The sequence below is a fragment of the Ammospiza caudacuta genome, chromosome 4 (genome assembly GCF_027887145.1).
Source record: "Ammospiza caudacuta isolate bAmmCau1 chromosome 4, bAmmCau1.pri, whole genome shotgun sequence".
Lineage (NCBI taxonomy): Eukaryota > Metazoa > Chordata > Aves > Passeriformes > Passerellidae > Ammospiza > Ammospiza caudacuta.
In genome coordinates this window covers 19,416,167-19,444,026 of record NC_080596.1, presented here as the reverse complement: position 1 = coordinate 19,444,026, position 27,860 = coordinate 19,416,167, and the positions used below count along the sequence as shown (strand labels likewise).

Sequence of the window (27,860 nt, the reverse complement as noted above, 5' to 3'; positions counted from 1 at the left end):
AGGCTCTTCCTCTCTTCTTGATTTCCAGTCATTTGTGTATGAGAATAGCAAGGCCCAGATTAGCTCAGAGAAAGAAGACTCCAGTCTGGCACCTCACTTGTCTGAATGTATTTAATGGCAGGTAGGAAACTAAAGGATGTAGGGGGAGCTGAAACACAAGAGAGCCTTGCAGAGAATAGGGCTTGAGCTAATTGTGTGGCACTGGAGGGTGGCAGTGCTGGGACATGCTCCACTCCCTTGATTCTCTTCCCTGGTGCCTTTTTGCACAAGGAATGCTGAAGTTGGTGGGGAAGACCAAAGAGGATGTTGCATTCATCCTTACTGCTGGTACCTGTGAGTTTGCCACCAGGGAGCAGCCCCACTGTGTGACTCAGATGTTCTGGTTTAATTGTGGCTAACTTCTAATTAATTATAAAGGGAATTCTCGGGAGGTCTGTGTCCTCAGCTATTCTCCACCTTTTGGTTCCTCTCAGTTTCACCTTACAGTAATAAAAGGCTTGAACTCCCTTCTGAGGGAAAAGTCAGTGGGTTTGGGGCTCAGCCCTATAGGGTGGACACTCTAGGTGTTTAAAAGGTGGAGCATATGCAGGATGAAGTACATTTAGTGGCAGGAAAAAGTTGACCTGAAAATGTGTGTGGATTTTGCACTGGAGGAGGATGAGGAAAAAGGGACTTGCCCTCTTTCTGAGGGAAGCACAGCAGAAATGGTGGGGGAATCAGGAACATGGAGAGCTTTCCAGCAGCTGCCCTCATTTTCAGCAGCATGGTGGTTCCTCCTGGTTCTCTCAGCTCATAGAACTCTGCCCACTGGTCTGACCATTTTATGCAACACTGATCTGAGTCATCACATTGCACATATCCTCTCTGAGTAGAGGGAAAATCGCTTTAAGTTATTGGCAATTTTGAGGAGAGGGAAAAAAATCCAGGGATACTATTTTCTCCAGCAAATTGGCTTTCTTAATCAAAATCATGTATCAGCCAGAATGTTTCAACACAACTGAAATCTTCTGTTAGGAGCACCTTAGTACCTTAGTTTCTTAAAATGAAGTGCCGTGGATTGAAACATTATCAGAAAAAGTAATTTCTAACCTGGTAATAGGAAAACCTAATTTTTATAAAATATTGAAATTTATAATTATTTTTAGGAAAAGGTAAAATTCAGAAAAAGTCATTTGGATCAGAAATGCTTGGGTTAGAGTAAATCTCTATCTTTTGTGTTCTGGAGGGAGAGCTTACATAATTTCAATTCTCAAGGAGGAGATTAAGGTAACTTTGTCAGGATTTCCCTGATATGTGCAGGTTGGTTGAGAAGTCCTGGCATACCCAGTCATGTGAGCCACAAACTTCTGGTGCTTCAGAGAAAAATTCAGTTCTGCTGCTGGATAACCCAGCACGATTTCCTTGTCTCTGAGTTGATTAACTCCTTCCTCTTCAGGTGATGGGTCTTGGAAAGATTCAGGCTTGTAAAACCACCTGATTTTTTTGTGTTTGGGAGTGGACTGTGTTATTCTCAATAGTGGAGTTTTTAAAAAACAAGGTAGAAGGGAGGGAAAAACTCTTGGAAGTTTTCCAACCTGATAAACATGAAAAGGCATTTTTGTTTCCTGCTGTCAATATGTGACTGTGGCACTCAACAAGCCCCTCATGGATGAAGAGGACGTCAACCTGTGACATGAGTGGAGCTCTCTGCCAAACATGGCTTTCTCCCTCTAGCTGTCCAAGGTGCTTGTTTGGGTCATCTGTCCCTTCCTTCACTCTGCCAATCTGAGCCCCACATCAGTGGGTTTAATCTCCAATGCAGGAGGAAGAAATAACGCATGAACTCTGATAAATTTCTGACAGCAAACTGTCCTGTTTGGACTGGCCTGCTCTCTCACCCTAAGGCTATCTGCAGCCTGAAATCTGGCATGCAGTGCTTTGGCTTTTTACAGGCAGATTTTGAAGCATTTGATGCTAAATTGTTCCTGGTGATCGCATCCAATTTAGGAATGCTATTTCTGTTTTCTTCCATAATGAGACAGCCCTGGCTGGGCCCTGGCTCTGTGGGATTGTGTAAGAGCGGTACTGGCTGTGTTTGCACTGGAAGTGAGCTTTGGGCAAAGGCACTGTTGGATTGTGTGGTCAGAAGGGACACCGATGCCAGGGAGCCATCTACCCCTGCTTGCTCTCAAAAACCAAATTCGGGTCTTCTCTCCATATTTCTGTAACCAGTATAGGCAAAGCTCAAATGGAAAAATGTTATTTTGGGGAAAATCACCTTCAGATATTGGGCTTTTTCCTTGAGTGTAAATTTGGATCTTGGTAAGAAGGTCTTGGTCTTGCGCTTAGCTGAAATACAGTTCTCTTTCAATTCAAGCACTGCCTCTTTGGGGTCCCTTTGCTTTGGAAATGAAATTGATGTGAATGGAAGGTAAGCTATGAATGAAAGGACCTTAATGTTAGATTTTTAGCCATCAGTTGGCTCTTTTACATTTCATAGATTTTCCCATCACAGGCAATCTGTGTTCTTGCTTGCTCAGATCCATGCTAATGCCAAGTGCTAAACAATGACACTATCTATCTTTCTGCACAATTTGCCAATTTTGGTTACTTTTGAAGCCCAGTGTTTCTGCTTTAGCCTTGTGAATCTCCCTTATAGGGAGAACAAAATGAACAGAAGAGTGATTTCTTCAGCAAAATATTTAGGGTTGATGTCTCTCTGTCATTTATCACCTTGTTTATAAACTACATTGCTTGGTCCACTTAGAGTAAAATAAGTCAAAGTAAAGATGTAGTAAAGAGTTGTTGTTTGTTGTTTACAGTGAATTGCCTTTCAGATAATCAAATGAAGTACTTTATTGCAGCTTCACTTCCAGCTATGACCTTAAATAACAAAGGTTTTATTTACTGCTTACTAGGCTTAGGGTGATGTTTTCAAAAGCTCTCTCTTGATTGTACATCTTCCTTCAACAATCAGCAGGACTTTGCCAGTGACCTCAGATGAGCTGGCGTTAGAGCAGCAGTGCTTTTGAAACCTTCTCCTGCAGAGGAATGAGAAATGGGGTTTTTCTTTAACAGAGAATGTTTCAGGAGTTACCAAAATCTCCCTCTTCCCCCTGCAAATTTTTGTTGTCTATCAAGCATAGCTACATTTTTGTGTTTACAGAGTCCCATGCAAAATATCACAAGAGACAGGCCCATACACCTGATTAATTACCTTGCCTTATAGTTGCCAGAGGTGCTTAATTTCTTCTTTGGAATTGAATATGACTCCTGCAATTAAATGTTACTCCTTGACTGCTGAGACATCTCACTTTTTATCTGGGTGGAAGCAAGGCATTAAGAGCTAAATCAGAAGTGGATTTTGGTACCACAAATAAAGGTGTTACTGCAAATTTTACAGCTGTTATACTCAGATACATGGAAATGAGGTTATTTGCTGTTTCCTTATAAATAATGGAAGCTGAATAATTAAGTTCATTGCAGACTTTCTAGTGGCACAGCCAGTCTGACTGTATTAGATGGTATTTGATTTTGCCAGATAGCTGTGACTGAGTTAAATGTTTAGAATCCTTTCTTGATTATTCTAAATTCAATGCACACTTTAAAATGTAAAATGTTATGGAAGATTGCTGCTTCAGTTGGACAAGCTACCAATGAGAGCATTGTTATTGAATGCAGTCACTCTCCTCCTGCAGTAGTTTAGCTAAAAGATGAGTTGCAATCCCATGATTTCAGAGGGAGTCAAGTAGGACTCCCAAGTTTAATTGGAGGGAAAAGGTATTGAAGGATTTCCTGAGTTTAATTTGGGCTTTTCCCCTTCCCATTCTTTACATCATTTTCTGGGACTTAATATAACTTTCTGTAGTAAAGCCTGCTTTCAGTTTTCTGGTGGCCCTCTCAGTGGGTGCTACTGTGTAATAGGTCATTAGGAAATATATTTGAGGCTTACAGGAGCACGTAACATGTTATACTGGCAAATTCCACAACAGGTGCATTTTCTCTTTAGGTGGCTGCTACTCATCCTCAGCTATGAGGCGTGAAAACAGGACAAGTGTCTCATAGTCCTTACTCAGCGCCCAAGACAATTCTCTTCAAAAGCACGTTTGTCCTGATTGTCCTCACAATTAATTTCTGCTAGGAAGCACTCAAGGAATTAATTAATTTTAGCCTTCCACTCATCCAAGTATTTTACTGTTTAAAAACTTGATAGTACCCATTAAAAAAGCACACATGCTTACTAGAGTAAGATTTTCTTCTGCAAAACTTGCTTTTCTTTTGCAAAAACCAAGTATTTGGCTTTTAAAACTACTTTTGCAAGAGTTGAGGTGCTAGTCACTTTGGAGAAGAGCTGGTTACCATATATATATATTGTGATGATGCCAAGTTGGGATGTGAGAGCGGAGGCTTCAGCTGGAAGCTCCTGGTGAAATTCCATCCAGGTTTAAATTGTTCTGTTTAGTTAAGGTCCCTCTTGGAGTTTCAGCTGGAAATATCTGGCCTTTGTTTCACTTCAGAAGGGAAGAGAGTGTGTGTGATCTGTATTGTATAAATATTTTATCCATACAGAGCTTCTCATACAAAATGTTTTCTTTGTAGTACCAGAAGTGTTGACTCTCAGCTGTAGTGCAGTGGCCCTTTGAGTTTTGAAGTCACTGTTGTGTGTAGTGATGTGATGCTCCTCATTAGGAAGGAGATCAGAGAAAAGTTGCACTCTTTCAGCTCGTGTTTGAGGGGTATTTTCCTCCGGGGTTGGATTGGGTGCAGTTCTGAAGGGCTGCTTCTGCAGGGGTTAAAGAGATGAGTATTTATGACTGGTTTTCAAAGTTGGCTGGAAATGGTCCACTAACTGGCTGAAGCTTGATTTCAGAGTTGAAGGGCACACATAGAGATCCCCAGCCCCTCTCTCTCTGCAGCTCTGTTCTCTGCAAAGAGTGTTCTCATGTCATTCTTTGTTGTTTGGATAATACGAGGGAAGAAGAAGGAGTAAGGAGGAAGAAAGCTGTTTTTTACTGTGAGAATGCCCAAGACCTTTCATAACTAGGCTTTGGGTGAGATGGTGGCCTCTGTTAGTAGAATATAAGTAATAACAAAAGTATCTGTGCAGAAAATGAGTGCAGTAATTAAATATCTTTCTTTTTATTTCCCCTCCAAAGATCAAAGAGGATCGACTCTTGATTAATGTGCAATAGAATTCATTAACATAGTAAAATGTGGAAAAACAGGCTATTGTTTATTAGTACACAGACATTTGCTTTAGGGAACTATAAATACTTTTTGTTCACTAATTTGCCCTATTGCTTTTGCTATTTTTTCTGTGTATGCAACTCACTCGAGAATACCACACCTAGAAATTTAGATGCAGCCTTTATTATTCTGTATGCATATCTTTTCTCTTTTCTTTTTTTTTTAAGTGGTGCAGAATGCTGCCTCTGTGTTCCTGCCTTGCTTTCCCAGGCAGTGTATGCAGGGCTTTGCTCCGCTTGCCCGCTCTTTTTATACGACACCAAGTGCTGTTTATTTTTCTCCTAGCAACCTACTGGGCTCCTCTTTGTCTCTAGGTCTAAAAAGAAGATTTTTTTTCTTTTTTTTTCTTTGTAGGTATGAATGTTTAAGGTTGACTGCTTTGTGTTCAAAGATGTGACAAAATTTCTCACCTACTAATGCTTGTTTTTGAGGTAGTCCCAAAAAGAACAAATTCTAGCTAAGATTTTTTTCCAACACAGCAAGGTCAGGAGTTTTTAATAGATTTTACTTCAATCCAGAGTCTTTTTTAATTTGCATTATTTGCTTGAATAATGTAGCCCTCCTAATATTTTCCAAGCCACTTACACTTAACTAATCACTTACACTTATCTTCAGCATAAACCTCATTGATTTTATTTCTCATTGAAAACATCGGTAGTAGCAAATATAATCCTATTGGCTCACAGTCTATTAGAAATAAAATTATATTAAATGTCTTGTGGGGTGTGAAGAGGTTAAATCAAGGAGAGTCATCTGAGAAAGTCATCCTGGTGTGCAAAACATAAATCTGGTTTATATTTAAACTACGTGTCACCCACCAGCTAAAAATAGCAATGATCATTAAAAGCCAATTTGCTGCTAAACATTAATAGACATTTATTACATCATAACAGATCTGAAAGACAATTAAACTTATCTTTTTCCTAGATAACTTTCCTTTAAAAAGGTGTTATTCATCTGGCTTTTGCCATTAATCTTATTTACTAGCGATTTTTGTTCCTCTTGATATTGTGCATGTATGCATAGTGTTGTGTGTAAGGTGGTTTCCTGTTGTGTCTTTCAAGAGCAGTACATTTTCAATGGGAAGAGTTACTATCCCTCCTTATACTGCCTGTTAGCTTGCTACTCAGTACAAAAAGTGAAGGAAATTTACAATTTCTTAGAGTAACACAAGTCATATCTGCCACCGTCCATTTGAGAAGAGAAAGCTAAGCAAGAGCAGGATAAAAAAATGCGGTGGATGCGATTTTACACATAGGAAAGAGGTTGCAATACCTCAGTCAAGTGGTACCTTTTCCCTGTGTTATTCCTGCATATAGTACTTTTTGCAAGTAGTGAGTGGAGCTGGAGTAAGTCAGAGGCTGAGGAAGCCCAGCACTGTCGGAAGTATGGCTTCCTACGAGAAGTGCAGTCATGATCCTGGTATTTTTGGTTCATGTGTTGCTATCTGTCAGGTCCCATGAAACAAGCCATCAAAGAGAGGGGGCAAGGCTTTGTGCTTCAGCTCAGCATTGATCACTTCTCTGTGGCTGTTGATGTATTTAACTGTGCTCTTTAACCTTGGTAGCCAAAGAACTGTGGGGCCAACTGGGCTGTGAAGGGGAGTGCCCCAGGGTGGGCACAAGTCAGCCCTTGCCTCCTTTTCTGAATTGCAGGGCTCACAAAAAGTGGTCCACTGTCATCTTTGTAAGTAAGAAACTTCTCTGATATAATGCTGCTTTTGGAGGAGCAAACAGCTGTTCCTGGCTGATGCATGGAGGGAAGGAGGCCACTAATATGAGCTCTGGGCTGCTTCCTGATGGATTCAGGCAAAAGAGAAGTGGATTTTCCCTGCACACCTCAGCAAAAAATCCCATCCATGTAGTGGAGGTAAATGTCACTAAACCTTCTCTATGGATATCTGCAGCTGCTCGTCGGTCTGCAGCAATGCAAGTTACAGAGGTCCCTTCCTGCCAGGAAGAGGAAAGGAAGAAAATTAAAGGTGGTATGAAGGAGACAGCAGGAAGGGAGAGATAGGGAGGATAAATTAATATTGAATAGTATTTTAAAGGCTGCACCCAGAGGCATTTAGGAGTAGTCCTTCTCTGGTCCCAATATCTGACTACGCTTCCCCTCTTTGAACTCTCATGGAATTTTCTGTCACTTCCATTGGCTAATTTTCTCCTTGGGGGCTGTCGCTTCCTCACGTTAAAGCAAGACCCTGTGCAGGATCTGTGCCATCACAATTACAGTCATAGTAAGGCTCTTGAAGAAATGGGGCCAGCATGTGTGGGAGAGGTGATGCCTCAAAACATAAGCTGAGTTTATGGTAGCAAAGGGAAATTAAAATTATGCTGACCCTGGTGATAAGTTTGCATTTTCAGTGCACGCACCACACGTGTTTTATTTGTCACAGAAGAATTGCCGAAGGCTCTATGGAATGCAAATAAGCATTGTGAGAGCATTGTCAGACCCAGACTTTCGACATCCTCTAACATTCACAGGAAAAAACAAAACAACCACAAAAAAACGGGATTTGATTAAAAGTCATGCAAATTTCAAACCAAATATGTTGAATTATGTTTATTTACCACCGGTTTACTGAGCCTCTGAGCTGTATCTGGGTCCTATTTTTAAGCTTCTCTCTGCAAGGAGAAATTTACTTGAAAAGAAAGCTGAAATTTTTATTATTGCAAGGAGCTGCCACATATTGAGTTTTGCAATGAAATCATAACTGTTGGCAATACTGTGAAGAGTGCTTGCTTATGCATTATTTTCCCTCTATAAAGATGTGCTATCAACTAAAACATTTGAGGAAGATGGGTGTATTATGTAGGGATAATAAATTTCTGAGAAAGATCTTAACACTTCCCCAAAAATTTTTAAGAAGATTGTTGCAATGATTGCTGATGACATAGGATTGTTCCAGGTGGTCAGAAGTTGATGGTGCTGTGCAGCTTGTGTGAAGAGCTGCATAGCTTTTCCCAATACTTACAGGGGGGTTTTTTTTGCCCTGATGGGTTTGGAGTGGAGGGACTGACATGCTTCTTGCCAGCTGTGATCTGCTTTAGCAGGTGGTGCTTAACCAGCGAGAGTACCAAGTTTTTTGTAATCAGTTTTCAGAAAGCCCGTTGATCTGGGGTGGTAATGCAATACAAACATTTGCATATTTTACCACATCCTCACATGATACTCTGCACCTTTTGAAATTTTGCATGTGTTATCATATATTTGCACACACGCAGGGACCTTGTGAATGGTGTACTTTCCTCTTAAATCTGTGATGAATTATATTGCCAAGGATAACCAGCAGGCACTTAAAGAAAGTCTGGAACATTGAGTAGCTGTGATATTCAGATGTACAATTCAGTACATTATTTCTAAGCTTCTAGACCATATTTTCAAGACTCTTAACTTTTCTCTCTCTGTTACTTCCCCCATCCTTCCATGTGCAGTCACAAGATGTCTGAATGGCTTCGCTGTTAGTACAATTTTAATTTTCTGCTGAAATTGCTTTGATTCTGGATTGAATGGGAAAACCAAAAAGCAGCTGATAGCTCAAGTTCCCCTTTTGACCTCTGGAATAGCACAAAAGCCTCTATTTCACCTACAAAGGAAAAAAAAACCCCAAGACCCACTATATTCAGCTGATCTGTATTTGGGTGTGCTTTTCATCAAAGGCTTGATTAATCTGAATTGAATTAACTCAGTTAACACTTGAGAGTTATTTTGCAGCAAATCCCGCAGAACATCTAAAGAGCTCTTTGTCACTTTGAATTATAGCCTAAACAGGTGGTTGATGAGCCTGGTTCGAGCTGAGAGTGGCTCCTTGCTGCCTTGGCCTCTCTCCTCAGGGAAGTGCAAGTAGCACTGCAGTCATACCCGAGAATCCAGGATAAACACTAACTTATTAGACCTTGTTGTCATTGTTGTGTGTTTTTAAAGCTTTTAAAATTACATTCCAGAGTGCTACATCAGGTATAAGGGTGGAAATAACAAGCAGAATGGTCTTGGGTTCTCAAACAAGATGGATGAAATGAATATTAATGTACAGGAATGGCAATTCAGTGCAATAGAGGTGCAAGTGCTCATTTTAAGTCTTTCTTGGAAGAAGTGACTTAGAAATACCGTGTCATTTTGCACATACTGGGTGAGAGGGTTGAGTCATTTCCTTCAGGGTCCACAGCCTCAGCAGAGGTGTGAGAGCAGCAGCAGGGTCTGCAGTGCAGAAAGAGGACATGTAGGTGTGAGCAGTTTGAACCCACCACAATCTGGTGTGTCCTGTCACCCTAAGAAGGCTCCCTGGCTCTCTCACAGTGCTTCCTCACATCTGGCAAGCTTGAAAGATGAAGAGCTAAAAGCTGTGGACAACTCTCATTATTTTGAGAAACAAAAGTGGTTTTTTCTGAACTCAGTGAGAGCTCTGACTTCATAAGCATTTGTGGTATAGGATGAACATTCTCCTGGGCTGAATGCAGACAGAGATAAAAGTTTACAGGCAATTCAGTTGATCTCAGAAACGTGTTCCTGACTTCTTAAAAATGCACATAAAAAAATCTGTTTATCAGTGACCATGTAGCAGTAGCTTCAGTGAGTGGCTATGAGTGAAAGTGTGTGTGGAAATGCCAGGAATGCAGCTTGCTGCTGCCCTGCTCCCCCTGTGTTACACCGTTGGTAATGTCTGTGTAACCTTTTACATAGCAGGCTGTGTTGCTGCCACCACAAAGTGACCAGGGAGCCATATCCTGAGTACCTGAAATGAAAAAATGAATTGAAAATGAATTTCAACAGGATAAAGATGGAAAGAGACTGGAGGACCAGAACCTTTTCTTTTTAGCCATGTTGCAAAAAATAAACAAAACAAAAAAAGTGTTTTGCAAACAACTTACAGCCAAATGTATTGAAGACTTTTTTTTGTTTAGCCATTCATAATGGGAGTCAAAATACAGCTCATTCTCTTACTTATGGAAATTTTCTAACATTAAATTGCAGTTAATTTAATTTTGCAGATATTGCATGTTTTATTTTTTTCTTGCTGGGTTATTTCTCTTCCCTCTCTTAACAAAATTCTGAATATGTTGCCTGAAATAATCTCAAGTAGCAGATGCTGAGAATGGGGAATTACACCCATGGTTCTAGCTTGGACCATCAGCTTCAAGGAGTTTAATTACTTCCAAAATTTCCCTTCGTAAATAGTGAATTTAAATTATATTTGTTTGAAATATCACACTTATTTCCTACTTATTAGGTGACTTTTGACTTAGAGGAGGAGAATAAGTGCTGGAATCTTTATTCTATAAAGAAATATAAATCAATCTTTGTATCCTTGATTTGTTTAAGTTAGTTTTGCTCTGCCCATTTTCAGGGGTGGGGAGGAAATTGCTGCAAGTAAAACTGGGTAAGAAAACCCCAGCATTCTTATCTGGCTTTTGCTTATGGGCCCCTTTGTAAGAGACTGTCTCCCCTCCCCTGGCTGCTTAGAAAATGCTGGATACCTGGAGCAGCTTTTGCCCTGTGAGAAGGGTAGGGAACAGCTTTGTGCAGGTGCAAATGCTGTGTTTGGAAGAAGGCAGTAATTAAATGGAGTTCTGACAGGTTTGGCTTGCGCTGCTCTGAATTCTGCTTTGAATTCAGCCTATCTGTTCACTCACCACATGAACTGGTTTCCTTTTCTTTTCACCCTCCCTGTAGGCTGCCGACAGATGAGCTCAGAAAATGCTCCATGTGCTGCTTGACATCAACTGCTGAAGAACAGACTTGGGTAGATGTTGAGATTGTCAGTGTATCTATAATGCTCTTTTATGAGCAACGCCTTGATGAGTACTTCACTGCTCATCTCCTCTCTACGAGGCCTTGGTTTCCTTTATTTAGCTTTCTCCTATCCTGTCAGTAGCACTTTGAGCTGGATTTTTGGGAACTGCCAGCACGTGGTTCTGGTTTGGGTGATGCAGCAGATCAGACTGTCAAGGTGTCAGGGGCAGCCCTTTGTGCATAAAGGTCAGTGAGCAGAAGAACTTTCTCTTAAATCAATGCAGGCTGCATCATCTTTGGGGTTTAAGTCCAAACCCCTTAAGTAAAGCTCTTAAATTTTTCACTCTGATAGTGTATCCCTTTCTTGCATCAATAAATGTAACACTCTGCATTACGGTTCACAGATAGTGAAGCGTTTTCTCTTGTTTCTCTCCTTGGCTGCACTTTACCTGGAGGTAATCCAACGATGAAGTGAATTTTGTTTTGCAGGCCTCTTTCTGCTGCTTGTGGGAGTTGAGTGACCATTAAGAATAAGGCTTGTTCCACTCATTTCCTATGTAGCTGTTTCCCTGCAGATACCCAGTTCTCAAACATGCTGTGATTATTTGATTACATGGAATACAAACCCACCCAGAATTATGCAGCATTCCAATGTACTTGGTTAATCTAGTGGTGCCCTGTGTTGTTAAACACAGCTGGCATGTCTCCAGGCACATTGTGTATTTGGTAATATTTGTGTGTGAGCTTGAGTTGAAGGCTTTGCAGAAGTTTAAGGGCAAGGTTGTGCCAGCCAGGGTGTGCAGACACCACCTAACAGGTCTCATCTCTGGCAGGAAGGATGGCAGGGCAGAGAGTATTTGGTGAGATTTACAACTGGAGTAAATGGTGCATAATGATGAGCTAGTCCTGTTGCCTCTCTTGCACAGGAGCTTTGTGACTCAATAATGTACTTTCTAGGAGGATAAAGTGTATATTTGTGGCTCTGCTGGTTCCAAGACATTAGTTCTCAAAAATTAGGGTTTGGACTTTGCAGAGGGTGTGTGAATGCTTTGCTCATTCTGCCTCAGCCCATGAGATGATAGGAAAAAAAATCCTCAAATTCTATCATGCAGGAATGCATAGACAGATAAAAAAAATTTAAAGGGCTGTGTGTAAGTATTTGCTGACAATTATCCCTTCTCTGGGATAGAAAGCCTAATTAATTTGTGGCTTCTTCAGTTATACTCAAAACCCTTTTACTGCACCATAATGTTATCTCTTTCTAACAGGTTTAGATTACTCAGAACTGATTCAGTTTAAACAAATAAAAATCGAAAACAAACATTGGCTCCTTCACTGCCTGGCTGAGCTTTTGCTTCAGGGAAGTGTACCTGTGCTTGGATAGCTTTCACTCATCTCTGTGTGCCTTTTCAAATTTTGTAGCACAAAAAGCTTCTCACTTTTAAAACTTCACAGAGGATGCTATAGAAAAAGCATGCATAAATAATGGCAGTGCTGTAGTTTGATGTGTACTGGTAGCCTACTAAAATATAAATGGAAAACTTGATCACTGTTTAGAATGTACAATTTAAAATATTCATGAGGCTCTTCCCTATTTGAAAAGCATACTTTTAATATTATCAGTGACCATTTTGATTAGTCCCAGCTCGAGCAAAGTTTTAATTTCAAAGATGTCCATAAAGAAGCCACTTGACTTCAAATTGACCTTGGATTTTTAGTAACCCCACATACAGAGATGAGAAAAAAACTATGGAAACTAAATGCTACATTTGAGTGAACAAATTGCAGGGACAGACTGGGGAGGAGAGTCAAGTGAGAAAATAAAATCTTGGCAGTGCAAGATATATTTATTAAAAAAAAATGCAGCTTCTTTATAGACTTTGGTTCCGAACAATATGGGGTTTTATTTAGTTGATCAGTAAAGATAGGAAGCAAAACAAAGGCCACTTTGTCATGCCAGACTTTCAGAAATATACCCGCATCACAATGGCATGCAGCACAGTTTTTTCATACAGCTTTTTGGCTCAGACTTGGTTTTGGGTAAGAACAAAAGTTGGCAAAAACAGCTTCTGTGCTCAGAGAAGAATAACTTCTGTTGATCAGAGATTTTTGGAGAGATTTTTAATTAGACCAGTACTGTGAAGACTGCAGAGTCTAAGGAGCTCTAAACAGATATGTAAAGTACTTTTCAATTCCTCATATTTCCTCATCATTTCAGAGTCAGTGGGGAGCTAAGTTTCAAACTGCTGCCGCAGTTTAACTCTGTGTAGTTGTTTTTTTCCTGCCAAGTTTGAGTCACCGTGGCCATCTAGCCCCTTCTGGAGAGATTAAATTGATGGAAAGCTGGAATACGTTCTCCAGTTAAATGAGCGAATGTTTCTATTCAAGCGCGGATTCAGATTTCCCCGCGCTTTCCTGTGAGTGCATGGGATGGACAGGACCATTATTTTTAATTCCTCAATAAATTGAGGAATTGAGTTATACAATAAATAACTGCAGAGCTCGACTAGCAGTGAGTAGAAAGTAGCTGGTTGCAGGATAAGGGTGACTTTGGGCTCTGCTTGGGCTCAAAGCCTGGTCCAGATGCAGTGATTAAAAGCCATACAGGTCGCCCCAACAGAGAGAGGCTTTCTGGCATATCATCAGTGGAAATGCTCCCGAGCTGTGTTACTAATCCCACTGCCTGGCCTGCTATCTTGCCGTTAGCATCCACGTCCGAGGCACGGCAGAAATGCAAAAGGGAGGGAAAAGTCTCAGCCTTTTTGTTCAAAACTGCTGTCTGGGGCCCTCTTTTGAGAGAGGAGGCAGAGCACTGGTTATCCACCAACTGGTTCTCTGCGCAGGCATAAGTTTTAATTCCTGTTTTATGTAGGAATGTGCACGCATCTGAAGGGCCGGGGAGTGGGGAAGACACATTTGCCTTTACAGCTGCTGGCAGCAAAGAAATGCAGCAAGACTTGATTGAAAACATCTATCTTACTGTTTTACTAACTGCAGTTTTTTCTTTTCCTTTCTCATTTGTAGGTCTCAGACTCTGGATACTGGCTGTGGGATTTTTTTTTTGTTAATTTTTTTTGTTTGGTTTTTTTCCTCCTTTTTGGATGTGAATTGAAGGCCAACAACAGTTGAAGTGTTTGGAAGCAAGTGCAGGAGGACACTCATCTTTTTATTTGAACCCTTGTTTGCTGGGATACTTTCAAGCTCTCCTTCACAGTCATGTGGTCATCACAGCTGCTGTTCTTCACAATGCTCTTAACACCGTTTGCCCATGGTGAGTGAGAAATGCTGTAAATGTGCCTGGGGGAAGGGAAGAGAAGAGAAAATAGCAAGGATTTTGTCTGTCTTTTCCTAATGGTGTGGGTTTTTTTTACAGGATGTTGATTTCTCTCCCTGCTTGCACCTCATGTCTTTGAGATTCCCAGGTTACATTATGACTTAACTATTGAAACAAAGAACTCTGGTGACACATAAAGGCTTCTTTTTCTGAGTTTAGCTGTCAAGTTAGACAGACTTTTACTTCCCTTTTCTTGGGGAAAAAATGGATTTATTATCAAACAAATCAGAGTAGGTAATGAGAAATAAACGCAAATTGTAAAAAACACCATCCCTCCCACCTCCCTTCTTTCTGAAGTGAACTTACTCCCAGTTGTCCCTACCTCCTGCCCTGCAGCAGTGCAGGGGCACGGGGAATGTGAGCTGTGTTCAATTCATCACATTTTGTTTCTACTGCTCCTTCCTCCTCAGAGGGAGGAGCTCTCACATTCTTCCCCTGCTCCAGCCTGCATTCCTCCCATGGGATCACTCGTCCTGCCAGCAAACCTGTTCCAACCTGGGCTTCCCTCTCCACAGAGCCACAGCAGGGGCACAGCTGCTTCACCTCCAAGGGCTGCAGGGAAATCCCAGCTCTGGCACGCGGAGTGAGCACCTCCTGCTCCTCTTCCTTCACTGACCCTGATTCCAGAGCTGTTTCTCTCACAAAGCAGCAGCTTTGTCCCCTTTTTTGGGTATGTTATCCCAGAGGCTCTGCCACAGTCCCTGCTGGACTCAGCCTTGGCCAGTGATGGGTCTGTGCTGGAGCCAGCTGGCATTGGCTCTGTCACACACAGGGAAAGCTTCAAGCAGCTTCTCACAGAAGCCACCCCTGTAACCAGCCCCTCCCTCCCCAAAACCTGGCCATGCAAATCTTACAAAGAGCTGTAGCAGAAAAATTTAATCTCTTTGATTAGCCAGGAAACTCTTAAGTGAAATGTGACACCTGCAATTCTTTGAAATAAGATTTTTTGAGGCCTGTTGGGTTCTTTTGATATGAGAAACCCAAGTGTATGCTCTAGGAGTAAGCTGCCAGGTTTCACAAGTGCTGAAGGGTTGAGGAGCTCGTATTAGCAGTGATGCTTCCTAAATGCTCAGGGCAGAACTTTGGAAAATCTGTCTGCCTGATTTTTATGATTCTTAAATGGAAGGTGAACTCTACCTAGGATCTCATTTTAATTAAAGGCCAATGGAAGCATGTCTGTAAATGACATGACTCCCTGTATGTAAGCTGTGGGCCCTTGTTTTTAAAATATTCATCAGTCTTTTTGAGCTTACCAACTGGTCCTTTGTGTATGTGCTAAAACACTGGAGGAAAATTTTACAGGAAAGAAGGTGATGAAAAAAAACGAAAAAAATATGATTGGATGGACATGTCTGTAGAGTGCAACCTTACATAACCTTTGAGGACAAAGGCTATCTGTACTATTGTTCTTTATGCAAGACTGCTCCTCATGGATTTGAAAATTAGAATGAGTGTTTAAACTGAGTTGACCAATTAGGGTGGAATGAAAGAGCTGTTCAAAAAGGTGCTCTCCAATCCTCTCCTGGAAAGTTAAATGCTAAATGTTTTGTAAATCTTTATAATTAAGTAGTATTAACAGTGAAAGCAATTATTAGTTCAAATATGCCTCTGGCAGTTTTGTTTAAGATTCTCAGTGCCACTGTAGCTGGAATGTCCTGCCTGATAGTCCCAGTAAATGAAAATGTCACAAGTATCTTAGGAGTCATATTATAGTACAGATGAGCAAATGCCAGAGGTGCAGGAGCTATGTCTGGAAATATTTCTACCCTTTATACTCCTCTCCAGACTAAATGTACAGGGTGTTTGCTGTGGTGGTAAATTTGACCATCACCCATCCACCCAACACCCACATTATCTGATCAGCTGCTGGTGGAAGCGTGATGGCTGTCTTTGAACAAGGCAGGGAGAACACCCTTGGTCTGAGCCAAACAACTTCATTTGCCTTTCCCTGTTCTGATCTCTGAGTGGCCAGGATGCAGCTTCCATCTCAGCACTGTGGCATGCTGTTCAAACACATGCCACAACCTCAGCTTCCTTATAAAAATAGCCTAGTTAAGCCCTGTTTGTTTGTTTTTTATTTTCTTATTTTTTTATTTTCTCTTTTAGTAATCCCTTTTCACTGCATGCAGAAAGCATTCAGAATTTATGCTTAACAGTAATCAAGCATTTGAGCTCCTCTTTCATGATCTGGAATGGCTCCTGTACTGTAGTGATTGCTGGAGATGATATGAGCTACTTTTTCAGACTGACCTTGCTACATCTCATTCCCTTTTTGAGTTCCTTGACACAGCCTCTTCATCCAGAGTGGTAGCTGCATTACTGACAGATTTCTTAGACCAGTGATCTCATAAATTGGAGAGGTGGTGGTGGTGTTTTGATGTTTTGGGGTTTTTTTGAGGGGGCTTGGTTTGTTGTTTTGGTTTTTTTTATACTTTACCTGTATAATTTCTTGTAATAGATTGTGTGTCTTGGGCTGTGATGGCTGTGATGACAGGTACGGAGTCAAAGGCTGTATACTTCAGTGATCTGCAAGATGAAAAGTAATCTTCCAGAATAGTGCCCTGGTACAATGTCATCTTGTTGATAAGCTGTAGAAATCATAAAAGGGGAAAAGGTCGTGAGTCCTTGCATTTCCTCAGTGATGATGTTAATCTGCTGTATCCAAAATACACAGGCACAACACTGTCTGGTTTTGCTCAGACTCCTTTGAATCGTAGCTCACCAAAAAACTGAACCATGTGAAATACTTAAGATAATAATAGATTTGTGTAGTGGCTGCTTTCTTTACTGTTACCCTTGACTTGAATGGGAAATAGCTTCCAACTAATGCCACAACCTGGAGCAGTGTAGAAGCCCCCCCAAAAGCTATCCCCACTCCTAAGCTACAGCAAAGCCTGTAAATCCATTTGTTGCCTAAAACTAAACCTGTTATACAAAACCAGAGAATTACACAAGATAGACTGAAATAATACCAAGGAATAAAATAAAGCCATCAGCAATAACAATAAAAGCAAAACCTTTTTCATCCTTTGCAAGGGCTCTGCTGAGGGGACAGGACTTTTGCATCCCTGCCTTCTTTTTGCCCCCCTTTGGAAGCTTTTCCCAAAGCATCTGAAGGTCTGGACCCTGGGAAAGTGCTGCTTGGTGTGTGTTTCCCCCCACGTACACCTGAGCAAATGGATCCTCTTTCCCTGTGGCAGGTGGATTTCCAAGAGGCGTTTTCTGGAATGAGCAGCTGTTCTCTTCCTCAGCCTTCCTCCCCTTGACCCCAAACAGAGCAGATTTCTCTTCACCCACAAATGAACGTGTCAAAAGTTCACTTGAAATGAGATGGGCATGACAGGCAGCAGCTCAGTTTGCAAGCCTGGAGAGATGTGCACCTGCTCTGTCACATTGCTGTCGTGCTCCTGTGTGGCTCAGAGCTGAGATTTAAGACTTCCAGACTGCTGGACAAAAATAATAATAGAAATAAAGGGATTCAGAGCTGCATGCTGTTAGGAGCAGGATAGGAAGGATAGCACAGCGACCGCAGTGGGGTGAAATTTTGCACGTCTACATACAAGTGACTTATTTTAGGCTCTGGAAGAGACCTGAAGGCCTGTTGTATGGAAAGATTTTTATCATCCTATCAGATTGGTTTATTATTATTTATTTGCAAATTACTTTTTAAGAGTTGCACTGCATGCCTAATTATATGATGGGCAACAAAGACTGAGTTAATTGTTGTTACTTCTGCTTCTTTTAATAATTCTAAAAAGGACAACCACTTCTTTTTCCAATTAAGTAATAATCCAGATTGCCCAATTTCTGTTGGAGATTGTTATAAATGTAATAAAATCAACAGGTGTGACTATCTGCCTGTTTCTTCTGCTGCTAAGCTCTTGCCTTGTGCTTGTGACATGAGAGTGAGCTGTCAGCATCCTGGATCCTGCTTGGGCAAAGTTCTGGGGTTTGCTTCCTCCTGGTCTTGCAGCTGCTTGGGATTATTTTATATATATATTTTAACCCTGTATTTATTAATGGGCTACACACTGTTCTCTCCTGATGATCCATGGGGTGGGTTAGTCATTGCTGTGATTGCTTCAATTCCTTAATATTTTCCTTGATATACAATGTGATTTTTGGATTAGAAACACACACTTGGCCAAAACTAAGCAAAACTGGAGTCAGAACAAGTTAAACAATCATGTAACCAAAACCTGGATGAAATTACAGGACAAACAATCGGCATCTGTGACATGATTTAAGCCCAGCTAGCAACTAAGCACCACAGAGATGCTTTCCTACTTCCCTCCAGCCTCGTATATGAATGTGATTCTGTATTTTCATACTAAATCCAAAACACAGTGCTGTACCAACTACTAAGAAAAAATGAGCTCTATCCCAGCCAAAACCAGGACAATCTGACATTGCAGCTAGGACAGACCAGACAGAAGTTATCTGATCCCAGGGGAAGTTGCAAGTGCAGCAAAGTTTCTCAAATAACTTCGGAGATTAGAGCTAAGTTTAAGCTAAAATAGGTTGTAGTTCAGACAAAGCCTGTCAAGTCCTGGAGCCTGGTATTGTTACAAAGCTTAAGGCCTAATACTGATACTTGACAGCACCAAACTGGCAGGACTGCAGATGCTGCTGGCCCAGTTCTAAACTTAAAAAAACCTGGTTGCCTCCAAGAATTCATTTATGCAGTCTTGTGGCGTAGCTGTGAAGTGACCTTCCTGCATTTAGGGACAGATGCCATTTTGTCTCTCCATATGAGAATTAGTTTGAGATGGGGCTGAGCTAATTTATCATTTGCCGAGTAGGAAATGAAATTTGAAGTCCTTTCAAGTCACTGCAGCTGCAAGGAAGAGAGAGAGCCTCGTCTGCTGTCCTGTTGCTGCCCTCTGAGCTCCTGCTCCATCTCTGCAATGCTTCTGGGAGACAGCCATGGCGAGGGCTGCATCCTTGTGAAGGGATGGCACTCCAAGGTCAGGCTGATCTCTCCAGGCATTAGCAGGTCCAGATGCCGAGCCAGTTTCTGTGGGAACAGTGGAAATATTTATTACTGAACAGCACTGGTAGTTGCCTGGTGACAATGATTCTGTTAAAGCGAGCTGCATTATCTATCTTGGGGGAATATATGATGCTAGCAGGCTGGTCTTTGGTGACAGAGTGCTGTTTAATGTGAGCTGAACATTCGCCTCACTACTATTTTAATACGGTGAAAATATTGTCACTGCTTAAAATACATACTGTGTTTCTTTTATGCTTGTACAAGTGTTATGTTAGCTAGTGAATGGTGGATAATTGCCTTTTACTACAATACTCTTTATACAGTCACAATGAAATACAAGATACATGTTTTATTAGTTGTGAAATAGCCAAGTTGACTTCCAGGCTTCTGCCTAACTTCAGTGTTTTAAAGATTAATCATCCTTGAAATATTTATAATGTTTGCTATTCTTGGCAATTTGTATTACCTGCAGCCGTGCCACCTTTTCCATAGTGGAACAAGTGATTGAGGAAGACTTTTCCTGATAAAAGGGGGTGGCTGTTCTCTGTATAGACTACAGCGCTTTCATTAGCAGCATTACACTAAAATAGAGAGTATTAAGTTCCCCATCTGATGACAGATCAATCTATAAACTGATAGAGGGTGAAATTCAACCTTTTTAAGACTATCCATTATTTAATTCTTGTTTAAGCCATAATGCAATGCAAAGGTTTGTGTGCAGACCGAATTCGTTCATGTCTAAATTTCACAGTAAATAAGGAGGGAAATTTTAAGCATAATGTGGGGTTTTTTCTTCAGTTTTTGGCAAGTGTCTGCTCAAAGAATCTTCCTCCTATAGGGAGGAAAGAAGACCTTTTCCTGCCAGTTTTCCATATCAGGACTAGGGCTATTTAATGTTTTCATCAGTGGCACGGACAAAGGGATCAACCCGCTGCATCCTCAGCAAGTTTTTTGTTGACACCAGGCTGTGTGATGCATTGCCATGCCTGAAGGATGGAATGCCATCCAGAGGGATCTGAACAAACCCCAGAGAAGGGGCCACAGGAAGGTTGTGATGTTCCACAAAGCCAAAGAGTTCCACTGTGAGGGTGGTGAGGCTCTGGCACAGGTTGCCCAGAGAAACTGTGGATGCCCTATCCTGGAAGTGTTCAAATCCAGACTGGGTGGGACTCTGAGCAACCTGGTCTAGTGGGAGGTGTCCCTGCCCATGGCAAGGGGGTTGGAACTGGATGATATTTAGTGCCTTCCCATCCTAAACATTTGATGGTTTTTATCATGTGTGGTGTATGGCAGCAGCATGTGTGGGTTTCTTCCTGAACTGCAGCAACAGAAAACGTGCTCGCAGCAGCAGGAGGGGGTAAGCTGTGTTACCTTTCAGGCCTGAAATATCTGATGCTTCTGTCATTTGTAACAATTTCCTGACAAGACTGATTTCTGTTCTCTAGTGACCAACTCTGAGCTCTGATTTTTTCAAGTGTTAGCCAAGCCATAAGATGTGACAGCATGTGAATTACAGTGCAGTAATTCCCACCCAGCACATTCAGACACAAAGATGAAGGCCAAATGGCCTCTGTGCAGTCAAGTGTGAATTATTGCACCATAATTTAATTCCTATTATATTTTACTGTGATTGTAAAAATGTTTTTATTAGTGAACTTCTTTAAGAAAAGTCAGTTTTTAAAAAACAGAACTGAGAAGTGCAATGCTGAGCTTCTCACAAAGAGGTGTAAATAGCAATAAGGAGTTTTGTTAAATCCTGAAAGATTACATTTGTGTAGTTAATAACCCTAGGTAATGAATAGGTGTCATGGTGCAGACATCTGCTGTCTAAAAAAGCTGACCTTACTCTAAGTATTCATTTTGTATCAGCTGCCAGTCAGTTGCTATGTAGAATGATTAGGTTTCTTTGTTTCTGACCTAGACGTGATTTGATCTGGAAGCTTAGCTTGCAGCCAGTCTCTTGAGGCTTCCAATCTTCTCCCAGTTCAGGCTGTGCACATGTGATGTCTGGTGCATTTTGGATTTGGTCATTTTGAGCAAGTGCTGAGCAAAAACACAAGGTGGTTTGGTGGCAGCAGTTTGGAGGAGCATCAGAAAGGGATCAGGCTGATGTATTGGGGAAAAAAATAAACCAAACTGAAAACAGCTTGGGTGGTAAAACAAAAGGACCATGAATGCCTTAAAAGTCTTTCTTAATTTTCCTTTTCCTTTGTCTTTCTATAAACCTTTAGCATTCTTTCTTTTAAAAATTGAAAAGTCAAAGCTCATGCAGTTAAGGGGCCTTAAAGGTTACCAGGCTAAAACCTTCTTCCCAATGAATTGTTTTGAAAGAATTAAGAGAAGCCATGTGCTTGAAATGACAGGATCTCTGGGGTATTGCCTGGCTTGCTCTTGGAATTCAGGAAGATGTTGAAATTATCCAACCATCCTGATCCGGGTCTGTCACTTTTGTAGTAGTTCCTGGCTAGCAAGTACTGTTAGATAGCCCTATTCCTCACTAGTCCTTGTCATAGCTAAGCACAGAATAAATATGGGATTGCTATTAAAAGTGGGTACTTTCAAGGCAGTTACTCTCTAAATAAATTTTAGTTACGTTCTCAGCAACTTACAACTCATCAGGAAATTGATGGGGCCAAAGCTGTTTCACTTCTGCTGGATATGGATATTATGATTTTCATCCCAATGAAAAACCACAGTGGTTTTCTGTGTAAGTGATGCAATTACTGTGGTTTGGCATTAGATGCAAATGCTTGAAAAAAAGCAAACCAAACCAAAAGAACCCCAAAACCACCAAAAAGACAACCAAGCAAAAAAGCTTGCCTGATTTTTCCAATTATTCATGAGAATGATCTCTCTATACATCCCTTTTGGAGTTAATAGTCCTTAAGGAACCAAGACTGAAAACTGTAGTGTCTCAGAGCTGACTAATATGGGTACAGACATCCCCTAGCCAATACCCAGAGGTGCCATGGAGCACCAGGAATATTTTCACATCTGCAGCTTTCTACACATGAGAATTGACTTTGTCCTGGGTCTTCCTGGACATGCAAGATACTCCAAAAGGACTGTTTTTTGGGACATGCTGAGGTCCAATGAGGCTGGTGCAGTAAAGAAAGAGCAGCAAAAGTGAGCAGCTTCCCCTTCCTGATTCTCATGAACAGGGGAGATAACTACCCACTCATTGCCTATTTGTTTTCGCCTATTGCATCGTTACCTTAATTTGGCTAATTGCTGATTCCTGTCTACTTTGTTAATGATGAGCTTCCAGATAAAGCTCCTTTTCATGAAAACAGGAAGCTGTCAAGGATTGGAGAGATCCTGATGTTCTGGGCTGATTGAAGGGGTTTGGTGGGAGAGGCCATGCATCCATTCCCCCAGTGAATGGAGAAGTGCAGGACCTAAGGACATCTGTACAGACAAAGCAGCTGAGTAGTACTATGGCAGAGACATCATTTTTAGCTGTGCAGGTGGAGGCCATGGCCAGGTTTTCTAAATGCAAAAGCTTGCTGTGTCCATCCTTTCTGTGCAGCTGGAACACCTCTTTTCTGGATGTGAAAATTTGTGGGATTGCTCACAAATGGGTTGTTATTTCTCCTTTCTTTTTCTAATAATGTCAGCTAAGCTTAAACTGTTGGATAGAAAAGAAAACTTGTGAGAATTTTCTGGCCCTAGTTCTCTCATACATTGAAGCTGGGCATGTTGAAATACTCCAAGATAAAATGAGAAAAAAATGACAGTGAGGGAATGAATTATGGCTACCTGCATTCTTGCACCTCCTCCTCAGCTGCTGCTAACCTGCTCCCGTGAGTTCTGGCTATGCCTGCTGTTTTCCTGCTAGGGAGAGCACCCCTTGCCCAGATAAAAACAGCAAGAAGCAGCTCTTTATTGCAAATGAAACTGCTGATTCCCCAGAAGATGCCTCTAACATCCATTTTATCAACTCCACCATGTTAAATGAGTTTTAGAGCCATCTGATGTTTATTACCCCATGGCATATTTACTGTTGTTCAGTTGTTTCCTTTATTGATCATGATTTTTTTGCACTGGATATGTTTGATGATGTGTTTTTTTCTGAATTGGGAAGACGTTTCCTGCTGCTCAATGAGCAACTCATCTGGGAAAGATGCTGTGGTGTGGGAAAAATTAAAAGCATGTCAGAGACTTCAGTAGATTTTCCTCACTTGGAATTTCCCCGATTTCATCAAACAGTTTTGTGCTGGGCAGCCTCCCTGGAATATTCCTCCCAGGCCCTGGCAGGATGATCCCTGTCATGGTTCTGCTCCAAGCTGTGGGATGTGCAATGGGTTTTTGGCCAGCACCACACAGATGCTGCAATCTGCTCATTGTGGCAAGCGTGGGCCTGGGCTGGTGGGTTTTAGTTACAGTGCAGTACTGAATGCATCCCATAAACTCAAGGCATTATAATCACAGCAGCACATACTTCTGTATATTCCCTTGTGCTTTGCTGTGTTGGGCTGCTTTCTGCAGTGCTTGATAGTGGTGGGTGCCTTGTTACACATCCTGAGGTGTAAGCTTGTTTCCTGTAAGACTCACAGGTGCTAAAAAAGACAGTCTGTGCATTAGAATAGGCAGAGGTAAGGACTAGGAATGTGTAATTTTGCTACTGTCACTCCCTCCTTTACGATAATCTGTGGAAACTGAGATGCCTGATGGATTTTAGAAGCTCGGTCAAATTGTCACCTGTTCTTAAATGTCCCGAACATAGAGCCATAAATAAATATAGCATTTTAATACTGAGTTTTTTTAATCACAGAATCAGTGGATTGGAAGAGACTTTCAAGATCATTGAGTCCATTCCATGTCCTAAAGTCCAACCCATGCCCTAAATGTTTTTGGAGTCTGATCCAAGTCCCATTGCAAGTCAGTGTTTCCATGTAAATGCACTCTGAATCTGGTTTGCTCAGCCCAGAGGGGTTACTTTGGGGAAAGCTGGAGTGTAACATGGAGGAGAGGTACCCTGGGCTAATCTCTCACACCTTAGTGCTTGCAGTGAGTTCACTAGATTGAGGGCAGCTCCCCTGCCCTGAGAGTTACAGCATTGTGCTTGGTCCTTATTCTCTTGGTAGACTGATCCCCTTCATGCTTTTATAGGAACAATCAGAAGTCCATCAGTGCTGCCAATTTAAATGAGAATGTTTTTCTCCCCTCTGCAGCTCTTGTTGCTGAAGGTCTGTCTCCAACTTTTAATTCACAGCGTCTTGTTTCTATTACTGAAGTGCTGGAGGCTGCAGTAAGGGCTGATTTAGTATCAGGGGAGTAGATGACAAAAAGGAAGCTGGCTTTGGTATGTCAGTCTCGTGCAGCACTTCTCTCTGCAGTGGGGGGGAGATGTGCCTGTTGGCTTATGAGCAAGGCAGTGTGGCTGGCTGGGCTATTTTTGTCAGGCTGGGGCAGAGCTGAGAGCTTTGTGCCCTTCCAGCCAAGAGTGTGCATGAGCAAATCCGTGTGGCGGAGTCTCTGCAGGCAGGGAAAGCCACGGTGGTGCTCCACAAAGCCAGGGGCTGTTACTAACCCAGCCAAGTGCTGCTTGCTGTGCGTTTCTCCAGAAGCATCCTCTTCCTCCCTCTAACGTGTCCACTCCTCTGCTGGGGCAGGACAGGCAGCAGTGAGGCTGGTAGGTGGTCCTGGGAACAGGAATACCCTTTATTCCTCCACTCTGAAAGACAGTCTCATGGCCAAGTCCTGTTTATCACCTCAGACTGTGTTTTGCCAGCATTGCTGCTCAGTTCTGTGTCCTTGTAATTGGTAGTATGTTTTCAAGCAAGAATGCTTACTTGTAAGAGTTGTAGGAAAATCCAGACCACTTGACTTTATTTTTCTGTGTGTGTTTATGTCCTTTAAATGTAATTTTCATACTGTATATATGCATAAACCCATAGTGAGCTGGTCTTTCTAAACTTGGAATAATGCTAGGAACATTTGACATGCGTTCATGGCCTTGTCGTGACTTGAAATCCAACCTGTCATCACAATTTGTAATCTTATAGGCATGTGCAATTAAAAATCTTACCATTAGATATTGCTCTGGGGGAATTCTGAGGACTAAAAAATCTAATAATGTTTAGTTGTTTTCCTTAATTTGATTTGGAGAGGAAAAAATGGCCTCATGGCCAAATGCCAAATACATAATGAATTCCTATCACCAGCAGACACCTTAGCGTTTGTGAGCCCTGGTCATGAAAGTGCTTGGAAGTCATGTGTTACTGTATCAGCCATAAAAAAATAATGGCAAAAAAGCTCCAACTTGGTAACCTTTAAAAACAAAGCAACAAATCTGGGCCTAAATTTTGAGAGCTCTTATTTGTAAGAAGCTGTTTTGGTGTGTCTTCAGCACTGCCACCGCTCCAGACACAGAGCAGTTGTCGTGAGGCACTGCAAGCACGTCCTTGTATCCTGACAGCTACAGCCCTTGTTTCAGATTGCATACCTGAATTCACAGGAGCCTAAGATTAAAGAGCTGGAAGACAGTAAGATGGAGGAGATGAGGCACAAAATGGATGAACCTATGGTCTCTGTGTAGTGTCCTTGAGGATCTTAATTGAAAACAGGATTGGGAATGTTGTTTAGTAGAAACCCAAATGGCTTAGACTATTTGCTCTCTGCTCTGATTTGTGGCACTGGTGCCAAAATCTTCCTAGAGGGCCCCAGAAGGTGAGACTGCTCTATTTTGATGTCTGGCTTGATGTGGATTCCCACCTTGTCCTGTGCATTCTGCCCTGGTAATGCTGGCTGTCCCCCATTCACTTATGGTAATATATGAGCTCTTTCTGCCTTTCTCTCAGTAGGATGTTGAATTGTGGTCTTTCTCCTCTAAACAGCCAGCAGTTCTTGCAAAGCATAGTAACTTAATTATTTAGGGCCTGCACTGATTAGCCTCACATCTTGAGGCTGCGCAGACTCTCAGCTGTGGAACATCTGGTGACAGCCCTGTTTCTCAGAGCCCTAGCCCTTGCACAAATACAGTGCCTTTCTTTTTTGGATAGTAAATATATGACAGATGTGAAATTCTCCAGCTCTTGGGGGAGTGCTTACATGCTGAATTTCATTATCCCTTGTTGGCCAGTTGGCAAAATGCAATCAAGAATAACTTTTGAGGAGGGCTGGTGTATCCAATATCACTCTGGAACGCTATTATGGTGAGAAGCTTAGGGCACAGAAAAGTTGATAAAAGGAGGTGAGATCAGTCTCTTTAGCACTCATGAAAATTCATGGAGTAAAAAAGAATAAACCCAGAAGTCAAAAGGAGCTGTGGGTTGTGAACCTCTCCGAGAGTTAGACTCACAACCATTTTAGGGGCCAAGTCCATTTTAATGTTTCACTGCAGTATGTGATTTTTAGTTTTGTTTTATTTATTTATTGGTTTGGTTTTGGTTTTTTTTTTGGTAGTTTGCAGTGGGATATGGCAATCTGAGTATCTTGTGGAAGTGGTAGCTGCAGAGCTGTCACATGTTCCTTAGTTTTTATAGATACCTTCATTGGTGGTTATATAGTAATAATGCTTACACCTCTAGAGCATTATATGTGAAATGGTTACTAACCATAGCTATACTACCTAGAAAGCAATAGAAATAGCAGCTAAAGCTGTGGGAAAGAGCTAAGTAGAGTTGAAAAATAATAGTAATGAAAAGTATTTTTCCTGGGGAAGCCTGGGTAAATGTTTGTTCATAACACAGAATACCTGGCTTTTACAATATTAAACCAAAATCTGTTTTGACACAGTTTGCTGTGATGCCTCTGATGAGTTCTCATGGCTTCATGTGTGGGGTGCTTTCTCCTGGTTGAACTCCTTGTCTGAAGAAGAGAGTTGTCTGAAGGCTTGGCAAAATGAAGACCGTGAATCCAGGGTGCTCAGTTCTTGAGCAGAGAGGTTCACTGAGCTCTGCTTTTATTGGATTGCAGGGCTGAAAGCAGAGTCTAAGAGAAAGTCATGCCAAGAAACTGAGAAAGCTATTTATGTCCTGACAGTAAAATGATGCTATTGTATAGTAGAGGGAGTGATGGGCTTTTCTTATTATAAAGATCCTGGAATAAGTTCCTAACGTTATTTTTCCTTCCCTCGCCTTCATTTCCCTTCCCGGTTCCCTAACAAGGAGTGGAGAACTCACCACCCCATTTCCTCCCATCTAAAATACCAAGCCCACAGACCATCTCGTCTGGGGAGAATTGTCACTATTTCTCAGAGACTGTCTCCAGGGTAACTTTGTTTGCAGCGTCCTCCCTCGAGGGGCTGCTGCCCTTCAGATGTTGTTCTGGGAAACAAAGCTTTTGCCTGATGCCCTCAAATACATCACATTATAATCCTTTGAATGTATCTGAGCACTTGATTGAACCCTGCAGAAGGCACAGGACTGCTGTGCCAAAATAGGGCAGGACTGAATAGGTGTCAACAGGATGTCTTGCTAGCAAATGTAGCTGCTTATGTATTGGAATAGATGTTCAGTGAAGCAAGATACCTCTGTGTTCAAGCCACTATCCAGTTTAAAAGCACTCTTTGTTTCAAGAGCTGTGCTGTTCAGACCAGTTCCTCTCGTGGTATTGTTCCTTGCTGAGTATTAA

The 27,860-nt window shown here is 41.6% G+C and overlaps 1 protein-coding gene across 1 annotated transcript in view; it reads left to right on the top strand.

Moving 5' to 3' along the window:
- ADGRL3 (adhesion G protein-coupled receptor L3) overlaps positions 1-27,860 on the top strand; it is a 482,163-nt gene that overhangs the window by 161,028 nt on the left and 293,275 nt on the right. Inside the window, exon 3 of the mRNA XM_058804039.1 lies at positions 13,981-14,227. Within this exon, the coding sequence (XP_058660022.1) occupies positions 14,173-14,227 (55 nt within the window). The 5' untranslated portion in view covers positions 13,981-14,172. The remainder of the gene's footprint in view (positions 1-13,980; positions 14,228-27,860) is intronic.